Here is a 13,100-nt window from a genome sequence, read left to right on the forward strand (position 1 = left end):
GGGCTGGATGCTGCTCTGTTTTTAACTGATTTAAACATTTTAAAGTTAAGAGGGCTACCTCCTTTTTATCAGGGTGTTTTTAAATCTTGGGCCCTTTTTAACCATAAAAGGTGTCCAAAGACTGACTCTCTGTACTGGTTGTTGAGGGAGCCTCTCATTCACAGAGCCAGGTTGGACGTCAGCAGCAGCGAAACACCCGGCCTGACGGTGGCGCTGTGCCGATCCAAGACCCTGTGCCTTCAGCAGCTGGTGGATGCAGTGGGGCCGGAGCTGAGCGATGCCCGGGCCTTGGGCTCTCTGCTGGGTGTGCACTCTGTCCGGGTGGCCGAGAGGATCCTGCAACTCTGGAGCCAGATCCTCTCCCCTGATGACAAAAGACTTTTAAGGAGCTATGGACAGGGAAGAGCCAAGCCGGACCCAGCAGACCCTTAAAAGTGGAGCTAATTTAACTTGATAGTGTTGCTAGACAGCTTGTGATAAGTAAGTGGATTATGGGCCAGATGACATGCAACCATAGACTGCATGCAACTCAACCAGAAGCTCAAAGGTCAATGATATCAGCTTAAAAGGCAAAGTGAGGCAGGAGGAAGATTTTTCAACATGGAAACCTCAAAGATTTTCTCACAAGAAGCCTATGACGAATTTTATAAAGCATACTTAAAAGATGTAATTACTATTAATACTTGATAAGTTATAAGAAAGTGATCATCACATTGATTTGTCAAGACTGGATCGTTTCAACATTATTCTGTGCATCTTTATGTTTGTGTTATCTGTGTTTTGCAGTGATTTTCAAAATCAGCCTGAATAATTTAGAATGACCTCCAAACTGGCTTTGGACCAAAGGACAACTTAACAACCCCAAGTGAAAAAACGGCATCAAACTTTTTATATGGAACTGTCTCTTGTATTTAGTTCTCTTCAGTTTTCCATGGGTTAGGGTCAAAGCTTTTCCGCCTTTATAAATATACATATTAAGAAATAAATACATATAAAGAAAATAGTGATAAAACAAAAGGTAACATTTGAAGTAAAAGTATTAATAAAAATATACATTTGGTTTTGATTGCCTTCTTATTCTTTTTACAATTTTTAATAGTGGTATTGTTGTAATTCTAAGTAAAAATGTAGTTTCGAGTTTCGTCATATAGCCTAAATTGCAGAAATTACAAAAGTAGTCAATATCAATTTTAAATCTCTAGTGTATTTTTACAGGATACATTATAGGCTATGCACACTTTTTTAATGAAACCTCTAACTTTATTTAAAACGGATACATTCTTTTCGAATGTCCCTGAGGCCAGGGTTACACTCTGGATGCAGTTTCTAATGCATTTGTAACATTTCATTCACTCTCATCACCATCCATGCTCATCACACTGGCTTCACATTGATGCGTCACTTCCGTCTCCTCCTTCGCAGAGCAAGATGGCGGCCGTCGTAGAGAGAGTTGATGGATGTGTTGGGTCCTTGGACTCAGACTCGGGATCCCCGAGACAGTGCAGCCCTCCCCCGGAGCAGCCGCACCAGAATAACCCGCTGCTCGCGCTGCCCATCGTGGCCATAGAGAACATCCTCCACTTCCTGTCTTACGACGAGATCAGCCTGCTGCGCGCGGTAAGAACAAAAACAAGCAGCCCGAAGGTGAACGGAGCTAAAGCTAGCCAACACGTCTGCTCTCTGGACACTAGTGATGTGAAGTCGGAATATAAATGACTGTGGAGACTGTTATAACGCGTGTGGTGTCAAACGTGTGTGCAGCTGTGTATGTAGCGCCACGGCCGCAGATCTCAGTGTGTTAGCTGAGAGGAACGGTTCCATCACTGGACCCCACACACCAACACACTGCTATATATGCATGCTGTACACCAACACATGCATGCTTTACACCCCACACACCAACACATGCATGCTTTACACCCCACACACCAACACATGCATGCTTTACACCCCACACACCAACACATGCATGCTTTACACCCCACACACCAACACATGCATGCTTTACACCCCACACACCAACACATGCATGCTTTAAACCAGTGATTCTCAAACTTTTTTCAATAATGTACCCCCTTTGAAAAAAAAAAAATTCAGCCAAGTATGTTCACACATTAGTTTAGCTTTCTGCGATTCGTATATTATTTTATATATCTTATTTTATTTAAATGAGTCATATCTTTTAATTTTGAAGATAGAAATGTACATGTAATGTGAAGTGTATTAGTGTGTGCGTTTATGACATTTGTTGGTAGTAGTAGTAGAACCTTTATTTATCCCGGAAAATCAATTAAGAACAAATTCTTATTTACAATGATGACCTGACAGGAGGCAAAGGCTTCCTGAGGGGATGGGGTTTGGGAGGAAAAAAAAAAATCATATGTGTTAATGTTGTTATTGAATTGTATGTGCTTTATCCTGTGTTGACCTGCCCAGGGACTGCAGGTGGAAATGAGCTGCTATAATCTGGTACAAAGCATATTATCTCTTTGAAATGTATGTTCTTCTTGAACATGAGGCGTTTTCACACCGGAGTACTTTTCCCAGGAATAGTTCCGATAGTTCCTGAGATTTTGCGTTCACACCAAAAAGATCTGGAACTAGAACTTTTTTCAGGAACCTTTTCACCCCTTTTCAGTCCCTGCTAGAGAGGTGGTACTTTCCTGGGGAGGAAAAGGTTACAATGTCTGATTGGCTGGGAGAATTGCAAACCACGCTCCGTAAAACAAAAAAAGTTTTTGTGAAGCCGCCATTTTACTTGCTCGCATTAGCATTATTAGCATTAGCCCAGCGCACCAACAGAGAGAGACTGTCTTATGGCAACACAAAATAAAACGTGGGAGCGGTGGAGTGATGAGGAGGTGTCGGCGCTTCTGGAGATTTCCCCCGGACTTCGGGTGGCAGTATACGCCGTGAAGTTGTTTGCAGCCTGCCAGTAAACCCAAAGCAGAAGAAGAAGTGACGTCAGCGGCTTCATATGCCTAATCCTCCCTCAGGGACTTATTCCGGTGTGAACGCAATTTAATAGGACAGTTCCGGGTCTAAAGAGTTCGGCGGCACTAAGTACTGGGAAGTAAGTACGGCAAAGTACTTGGTGTGAAAGCGGCTATTGTCCCTGACAAATAAACTAATAAACTAAACTTTGTTGGTGGTTTTGGGAGATGGGCTGCCACAGCAGATCCTCACTCCCACAGACTGAGACCCTACACTTCCACAGCAGATCCTCACTCCCACAGACTGAGACCCTACACTTCCACAGCAGATCCTCACTCCCACAGACTGAGACCCTACACTTCCACAGCAGATCCTCACTCCCACAGACTGAGACCCTACACTTCCACAGCAGATCCTCACTCCCACAGATTGAGACCCTACACTTCCACAGCAGATCCTCACTCCCACAGACTGAGACCCTACACTTCCACAGCAGATCCTCACTCCCACAGACTGAGACCCTACACTTCCACAGCAGATCCTCACTCCCACAGACTGAGACCCTACACTTCTGAGCTCTATTAGGCGTCTTCACATACATGTCAACAGTTTCTCTCTTTTTTTTTTTTACATGTATATGTTTTTACTAGTTTACTTTTTGCATTTATTTGCACATTGTGTCACTTGCACATTTATATTACAATATTTTATTTGTACTTTTATTTAGATTGAATTTTCATTTGATTTCTATTTATTTGTGCTCAATCGATTGTTATGTCTTAAGTATATTGTATGTTGCATTGTTGGAGGAACCTGGGGTGCCAGAGAATTCCATGCCAGAACTGCGCTGTAGCTGCTGTGCAGAGGAAGCCGTTGAACTTGAATCCCTGAATATCCTCTTTACAGATATCCCAACATTGATATAGAATATGATACAAAACATTCCAGTCCAATGAATCAGTGTTAGGGAACAAATAATTAAGATACCCCGTGTTAGAGTCACCTGGAGACTTGTGATCACGACAAGGTGTGAGGCTGCAGCTGGAACGTGGACATGTCCTCCTGATCCAGACTGCAGCTGGAACGTGGACATGTCCTCCTGATCCAGACTGCAGCTGGAACGTGGACATGTCCTCCTGATCCAGACTGCAGCTGGAACGTGGACATGTCCTCCTGATCCAGACTGCAGCTGGAACGTGGACATGTCCTCCTGAGCCAGACTGCAGCTGGAACGTGGACATGTCCTCCTGATCCAGACTGCAGCTGGAACGTGGACATGTCCTCCTGATCCAGACTGCAGCTGGAACGTGGACATGTCCTCCTGCTCCCTCTCAAAGGTGTTTGGCCTGTGTGTGTACTCCTGAGACAGAGTCCCTGTTGCTGAGCTGTCTTCTGTTGTGTCTCCTGCAGGTGTGTAAGCGCATGGATACGATCTGCCAGCGGATCCTGAACCAGGGCTTCCTGAAGGTGGAGCGCTACCACAGCCTGTGCCAGAGGCAGGTGAAGGCCCAGCTGCCCAGGTCAGTGTCCACCACACATCTGGTCCCACACACTTTGGAACAACATGAGCACAAGGACCTACCAAAAAAGGTTCTGAGGACATTTCGAAAACCGGATTCACTTTTCAGTGGTGTCTTTGGGTCACTGGTGGTCACAGTTAGTATTGCAGCCTGTCAGTGGAATTTTCTTGAAGTAAATAAGGCCGAAGTGGATTTCAAAAAAGTCTTCCGTCCACACGTAATCGGCTCAAGAAACGTGTCGAGACGCTGTAGTACATATGCCGGGCCTGTAAGTGGCGCTGTACTTCCGCCACAAAATACACCAAAAGCAGCGAATAAGACCCCCCGAGCAAGGGCATAGGGGATAAACAAACAAACAAACAAGGTAGAAGATGGCGGATATTGGTGCAAGAAGGGAGGCATTTGTGTGGACTGACGACCCTGTGATCCGCCGTTGTTGTTGTTGTTGGCGAAACGCATCAGCAATGACGCGGGGGTGAGCCGGAGAGGTAGGGCTATGGCGTCATCGGTTCAGGAAATGATCGTATAGAGCGTACACACGGAGCCGCACGCGTTTAGTCTCCAGGCCTACCCACTTTCCACTTCGTGTGGACGAACCGTCTATAATACGATAAAGAACTTTAGCGGGTACAACTGAAGTCGTCTCCGCGTGGACGGGGTGTATATGGAAGGGAATTAAACAACATTGCATTTTGAACAGGGCGATTATAGGTTACTTTTGCCTCTGATTCTGACACTGATGCAGATGTAGCTTTTATATATTTGTTAACTATTGTATTTCTTCGTATTAAAATGATCATTATCAGATACCTAAAGTACCTCAATCTGTGGCTAAGAGGACTTTCTCATAGCGGGGACGGCAGCTACAGCTCTCTACATGTGCTCTTAGTCCAGTAGTAGCACAGAGACTACAAAGACAGTGGGGTCACAGGTCATTTCTACTGGGGAGGGACATGTCCCCACCACCTTGCATTAGGATATTGTGAACATAGTGTGCACAAAGAATTGTACACTTTGAGAAGGTTTATTTGCACAATAGAACATGTTCCATCTGGAGGACTGTTCACTCTGGCTGTATTTCTGGTGGTGCAGTTTGGACCGGAGACCACGTTGGATACTTTAGTAATAATTGAATTGAGAATAGCTTTGCAGCAGAATACCATAGTTACTGCATCTGATGTATGTGTTTGCGGGGGCTCAATGCACTAGTGTTTTTTAATCTGAACAAAGTGTCCCCACCAGTTTAAAAAAAAAAAAAGGTGTCCAAGTGTTTTTTGTGAAAAGGCTGTTGTGCGGCCAGTGTGCACAGACGTGTAGACTGAAGCTGGATACTGCACACGTGCTCTCACACACAGCTACGATGTGCTGGCTGCAGTTTGACTTGGATGTGTGTGTTAGGGCTCATCACAAGGAGTCCAGAACCTCTGTCTGATGCTCTAACCACCATCTCCTCAGGCGAAACCTTCTGTCTTCTGAGTCTTTCTTATTCTGAGTAAACATGTTTCCAATTCATATCCCTCAGAAAACTGCACTGAAATGCTTTTAACAACGATTTCTTAACATGGGGATGTGAACAGCCAGACCAAGTCGAGAGATGAACTGCTGACCCAGCTGAAAACGCTTTTGATGCAGACGTGTTGTTTGAATCCTAAAAGAGAGAATCACAATTCATCAAAGAATCGACCCGCCTTATTAAACCTGTTTCTTCTTAGTGGTAGAACATTACTTATTCCATTGCACTGTGTGGCTCAGGCACAAGATGTAGCTGTCATGCACCATTTAACAAACGACCCTCACCAATGTGTTGATCTGAATGTTCTCCAGGCGAGAGTCTGAGAGGAGGAACCATTCTCTGGCCCGTCACGCAGACATCCTGGCTGCCGTGGAGACGCGCCTGTCTCTGCTCAACATGACTTTCATGAAATACGTGGACTCCAACCTCTGCTGCTTCATCCCTGGAAAGGTGAGCTGCCTCGGCTGCTTGATTTGTGCCACGATGTGATGTCTTAGTTTCTCGAGCTGTCCACAGGGGAGGCTCTGAGGTCTTCACAGCATTCAGTCCTCTCCTGGTGTCCTATCTTATCTGCTGTGTCGTGTGTCTTTGTTTTTTTAGGTAATAGATGAGATTTACCGCGTACTGCGCTACGTGAACTCCACTCGAGCCCCCCAGCGGGCTCATGAGGTCCTGCAGGAGTTGAGGGATATCTCCTCCATGGCCATGGAGTACTTTGATGAGAAGATCGTTCCAATCCTGAAGAAGAAGCTGCCGGGGGCCGACCTGTCCGGGCGCCTCATTGGCTCCACACCAGGTAGTGTACACGTGTTTCTGTGGGCGCTAAGAACGAGAGTTCAAAGGAAAAGCCACCAAAAGCAGCTCTCATGGGGCTAAGCTTCGCTGTGAGGGGCTGAGTGTCCACATCATATCTGTCCTTTCAGCACCCAGGCTTATTTTCACTTAAAAATAAATAGTCTTTTGTGGCAAAAAAGCTACGGGCAGAAAACAGTGAGTCTCTGTTTGTGGAAGGCTGTCCCACTTTAATGTCTGCTGCCATGTGACTCATTGAACATCAGTGGCTTCTTTTTGCACTAGCTCCAACTGTTAATTTATCACACGTATATTCAATCACAATTATTGGATTATCTTGTTCACGGACGGGTTGTGTTTCCTGCTTCCCCAGTGTGATGCTTTCTGGCTATACAGAAGTAGACATTTGATAATTCACACATAGATTGTATTTATTTTTAAATTCCTTAATTGAAAGAATACCTGACTGATGAATCTACAGAAACAGTTTTTTAGTTTCAGTTCTGGCAAAATGTTCTGCATGTCCCTCCTGACCCTCTGTCCTGTGCCCCCAGTGGCCGGACCCTCCACCTCTCTGACCACCATGTCCCTGCTGGCCAAGAACACGCCGTCGCGCTCTGAGATGACCAAGGTGCAGCAGCAGGTGAAGGTGAACGGGACATCCATGACGGTGCTGCGGCGGGAGATGACGGGAGATCCGGGTGAAGCAGCTGGAGCAGCAGAAGCAGCTGCAGGACCAGGAGCAGAAGCTGCAGGAGCAGACGCAGGTGATCGGGGAGCAGAGCGCGCGGCTGGCCGAGCTGGAGCACAAGCTGCGCGAGCTGATGGACAGCAGTGCTGCTGCCCCCCCGGCCCCCTCCACCCTCCAACAGCGCCGCCGTGTCCTCTGCTGCGGCCGCCACGTCTGCTGGGGGGGTCGGCAAGTAGCAGTGGGTCCTCTCTCTCCACAGGGCATGAGGGCGAGGGGGGGGCATCACTCAAGCGCAGCAGAAAAGAGCTCCGAGCGCCCCCGACAGTCCAAAACGGCTGCGCAGCAAGAAGTAACACTGACTGACCACACCTCTCCCCCCATCCCTCGCGTCACCCCCCCCCCCACCAACACATGGCCTGTTCTGTCTGCGAGAGGAGTTGGGAGTATCGCTCTTCGCGTTACGCCCCCAGTAAGAGGCAGGTGGCCTTCGCAGCTTAGACTATTTATTGAAGGTTACATTAAAACGACTGTATAGCTTTTTAATGTAGGAGCTTTTATAAGAGGCCTATATGTTTGCAAACATGTGGCATGGCTTAACAGGAACTCAGATGGTTGGTATCTTTGGGTTCACATTGTATATTAATGTAGTTTCTGAAATCAAATCTACCAAGAGATATTATTTTGGAAACCTGCACAATGAAATAGGATATCAGAATACAATGAGGACTCATAACGGTCCTCACATCTCACGTTTAGTTACCATAACCTACAAAGTAAACCAGATGTAATGTTGCATGTTTTGGGTTACCATTGCCACATGGGCAGGAGCTATAATCCAGAGACACTTTTTATATTCACATCGGCTCCTTCCTACCTGCGGCTCGGGTGGTCGGGCTGCTCAGACCCTTTAATTTCAGTCTGGTCCATTTTTGAATCACCAAAAAGAGAAAGGCTGGGTTAGAGTCAGCTGTTGGAAAGAGTGATTTGTTAAAAAGGTTTCCAGCTTGTCAGACCGCGGCGGGCCTGGTGTTCATGCTTTTGTTTTATTCATGGATAAACCATGATGTGCATCTGTTCCTTTATGATCATACTAGTGCTTCACGCATTTAATACAAATAATACACGGACATCATTTCACTGCAGACGTTCTGCTCCTGGAAACATATTTGAATATCCCCAAACATATTTTTCTAAATAAGAGGAATAGTAGTTAAACAATCGTGCATTATTTCATACATTGACATTTTCAGTCTGAAAGTCCCTCTGCTCTCACTTCAGCAGAGTCTGATGAGATGAATGGCTTTTGGAGTTTCTAGAAACATGAACTGTTGGAAGTCAGCACCGTACTGCACACGACATACTGATCTGTATATACTGAGTTAACCAGCATGCTATCACCAGCTGTCTGCTAGGTTGATACTTTACACTGAAGTATCAAGCAAGATGTTTTCTCTGCACAACAGACTGCATGGCTGACATGACATCACTTTAGCTTACACCACCATCGATTGTAATGACACTGGTCCGTGCCACCGTGGAATGAAATTGAAACAATGATTGTTTAATACTGTAGCTCTTAATTGTACCATCAACCATCATGCCTGATTATTTTATCCAACAGTGCAATAATGAAACAGTCTGAAGAGCCTCAATGCATTGTGGGGCAGTTGATTCTGTTGTGTAAGCTCTCTTCCCATGTTCTGATATTGGTATACACATTCAGGCATTTGTCACAAAAACATAGCCACATGCTAAAGCATCTGGAGCACTCTACATGACATCGCTTGGTGCTCAGGATGTTGATATGCAGTGATGCTTTACAGAAACAGCTGTGGCATGATTTAGACTCACACACTGGCTCATTGTCTGTAGTAGATGGGTGGAATCACACGGCATGGTCCTAAAGGAAATGATGCAAAATAAAAGAAGTCTACTCGACATGTGATGGCATGCTAAGGGTCTGGTCATCCAAATGATACATCTTCTCACTTCCTCTAGAGATATGTCTCCAAGACATCTGGCCCAATCACAGAACAAGGAAGGAAAGCTAACATGCCTGGACAGAGGGAAGTTATAAATGATATTTTTAACGCTTGAAAAGTTTGTCAATTTTTTTCTTTTAAATGTTGCGACTTACTTTGACAGTGAGGTTAAGATAGTCCCTTTCTGATGAGGGAACTATGATGATTGTGAGCGGTCTGCAAGTGACAGAGGGGAGGGGGGGAGGAGGACTGCTGGCCCCGCCCCACCATCTTGCCTTGTGAGGCTAGGTTAGCTCTGAGCCCATATTGTGGCTGCACTCTTTTTCTCTCTGTGTGGAGCTCTTCTGTTGTGTGGAGAACATGAACATTTGGTATAAAGAAACTTTGGAGGATGCAGTTCATGTCCTTGTGAACACGAGCGTCTATTACAATTCACTGGGCAGAAACACATCATTTAGTGGCTTAATCTGAGACTGCGTCTCAGTTTAGAAAACGTACTGTAATTTCCATGTACTTTAAGTCTAGATTGTGAATTATGTCATGTATGTATACCAAGAAAACATCCTTTGAGTTGGCTAACTTGGGGCTAACTGCAGTTTGTTTCACACATTGCTGTTACAAATGTACACATCAAACCTATTAAAAACTCAACATGACTCACCCTCTGTTTAAACCATCACACTGTTGTTACAGGCAATGTTCACCCACCTCAGTCACTACACAGGTTCATTTATATCAGCACTTTGAATATGTGCATTCTAACATTCAAGCCTTAAAAAGGTGCTCTATTATTTTGTCTTGAGATACACAATAAACCAGCATGAAAGTACAGTACTGGTGTGTACTTGAGCTCAATGCTAATGCTAACAGGTCACGGGCAGGCTGATGCTAATGCTAACATTAGCAGTTAACAATCACAGCTGAGGTTGAAGGCAGCAGACACACAGCAGAGAGGAGGTGTCTGCAGATTTGATGAACATTCTCTTTGGATTTATCTTTCCCATCCAAGACAATATTTTACATATTGCAGAAAGTGGCACAAGTACACATATTAAAGACAGGCCTGGCCTGTTAAGTGGAGAGGATTTGTATTGATGTATTGTGAACGCAATGCTGCGCAAGTGTGGGTCTGCCTCACACAGGGTGGCTGGCTCAACATGCTGTGGCCTGCCGACATGACCACTGTCATACCGATCATACATCTATGCTCTCGACTGATCTCTGTGGGGAGGAGCTGTTTCAACAACAATCGTTGCCCCCGGCCCGCCCTAGAGGATATGAGGCCCACCCCCACTTAAATCATGTTCATATGGATAGTTTCCCAAATAAATGTGCACACTTCATAAAATATTAACCTACTGTATGTTCATATGTATCTATTTGGGTAGTAGATTTAAACTATAGTGCATCACTATATTATGGAAGCCCATTTCCGCCACTTGAAAAAAATAAAATCCCCATGAAAAGTCATTATGAGATAAAAAAAAAGTCGAAATAATGAGATAAAAAGTCATTATGAGATAAGAAAGTCGAAATATGAATTATGAGATAAAAAGTCATATTTATGAGATAAAAAAGTCGAAATAATGAGATAAAAAGTCATAATTATGAGATAAGAAAGTCGAAATTATGAGATAAAAAGTCATGAGATAAAAAAGTCGAAATAATGAGATAAAAAGTCATTATGAGATAAGAAAGTCGAAATTATGAGATAAAAAGTCATGAGATAAAAAGTCCAGTGTGAACGCGGCTATTAGCCGCGTTCACACTGCGGTACACTGCGGTACCGAATTCACAATGTCCCAGTCCGGCCCTGGGGCCTCATTTATAAAGGAATATACGCTCAAAAAATGGCGTCCGCCAGTTTCTACGCAATGTTTTCGATTTATAAAATACTAACTTGACGGGAAAACGTGCGGTCCTCCACGCAAACTCTAACCCATGCGTACGCACTGAGCACAAAAAGGGAGAGACGAGAAACTGCGACACCGTTGGCAGAAAGAAGGAAGAATGGAGAGGAATATGTGGAAATAATACCATAAATAAAATGTTACCTCTCATTTATCATATATGAAGAATTCATTTTCACACATTGAGATGTTGAGATGCACAGGCTGCAGTGGAGACGCTGAGCACAGCTGATCGTCAGCTGGAACACAAACCACCAAATACAGAAACATAATTCAGATCCAGTCGTCATGACTCCACTCCCACTTCCCCGATCATTTATTAGAGTTTCTCATCAAGGGGGCAGTGGCGGAGCCAGGACATTTTCAGTGGGGTGGCCAGGATGGAACCAGTGATCATTTTGGGGTGGCATTGAAATCACTATTATATGAACATAATAAAAATGAACATCTCACTAGAAAATACACCTCTACTTATTTGGGATTGAGTGGTGGAATAGATCAAATCATATTCAGTATATCTAACAATTTTTTTCGTATTCCCGCAGGCAAAGTATCAACAAAGCTTACATTATACAATGTAGTGTAATATACAGACTGTTTAGGTTATGGTGATCAGCAGCCCTATGAGCTCATTCTCGCAGTGTATCATCAGGAATACAGACACACACACATCATTTAAATAAGAGTTTTTAAATTAAATGATAGGTTAAGAATAAACATCTTAAAGTAAATAACAATAAACAATAGCCCTTAACCCTGTAAGGCCCCCGGTTGTAATTTTACAACATTACTTGAAGCTATCCTAAAAAAGTCAGTAAATGTTTTGGTTTTTTAAAAAGACTACATTTACATAGTCAACAGGTCCTTTTGTTCAGCCTCACAATGCTATTGGGTAGTAAATGTGTTATAGGTTAGACCCTCCAGAAAAACGCGATTCTGCGATCGCAGAATTTACCGCATAATCAGCAAAATGGCACAGATTTGTAAAAGGCCGCATATTTATTAAAAAGCTGCATAATCCCCGCATTTTTCCACACAAAGTTGAGAAGAAAAAAAAGTGAACTCGTCTTGACGTGAAGTGATGATGATGATGATGCTGCGACGTCATCAGCTCGCGCATCACAGAAGGTAAACAACACCGTAGAGTGAAACGTGTGGAGCTCACACGAGAGAGAAAACAGAAAGACTAAAAAATCTAATCCATCTCATTTACCGACGACATTTCTGCTAAAGACCGGGCAAAGCAGTTCCCCGATGGTCTTGCACGAAAGTGGGGGGGGAACTATTCTGCACTCCGTGCAATCTGTGTTGGAGCATAAGAGAACATCCACGGTGACCGACCCACTTTGATTCATTCAAACATTCCAAAATGCTTTCTGCTGCTGCGGACAAGAAAGACAAACAACTCACGTTCACCGAGGCATCGACCTCCAAAACCCTTTCGAGGGCTACAAGAAACGAGGTGAGAAGCCTACAAGATTGAAGCTGGTCAGATAACGAACAAGTAAATGAAAACAGAATGAGGCGGAGAAGTGTGTGTGTGTGTGTGTGTGTGTGTGTGTGAGAGAGAGAGAGTGTGATTAAAATAGCCCAATTTCTTTTACAAAAATAACATTGAATGTGTTTAATTGAATAGTAAAGGGTTTTAACGTTAGTGGCAGGTTGTGTGTGAGAGAGAATAAATAAATAAATAGACAGCCCGATATTTATTTTTTCCGCATATTTAGCATATTTTCGCAACTTTCCGCATATTTGGCA

General features: G+C 44.2%; 1 protein-coding gene across 1 annotated transcript; it reads left to right on the forward strand.

Annotated features, from left to right (window-relative positions):
• Nucleotides 1-1,383: 1,383 nt before the first annotated feature.
• On the forward strand, nucleotides 1,384-7,903 carry fbxo28 (F-box protein 28). The gene is given in 9 exon segments (XM_034079178.2): nucleotides 1,384-1,617; nucleotides 4,345-4,454; nucleotides 6,279-6,417; nucleotides 6,568-6,763; nucleotides 7,314-7,447; nucleotides 7,449-7,603; nucleotides 7,605-7,664; nucleotides 7,666-7,753; nucleotides 7,756-7,903. Coding segments are annotated over 9 exon segments (1,119 nt in total). The 5' UTR covers nucleotides 1,384-1,428; the 3' UTR covers nucleotides 7,804-7,903.
• The last annotated feature ends 5,197 nt before the right edge of the window (nucleotides 7,904-13,100 follow it).

The sequence above is a fragment of the Pseudochaenichthys georgianus genome, unplaced genomic scaffold (assembly GCF_902827115.2).
Source record: "Pseudochaenichthys georgianus unplaced genomic scaffold, fPseGeo1.2 scaffold_555_arrow_ctg1, whole genome shotgun sequence".
NCBI lineage: Eukaryota > Metazoa > Chordata > Actinopteri > Perciformes > Channichthyidae > Pseudochaenichthys > Pseudochaenichthys georgianus.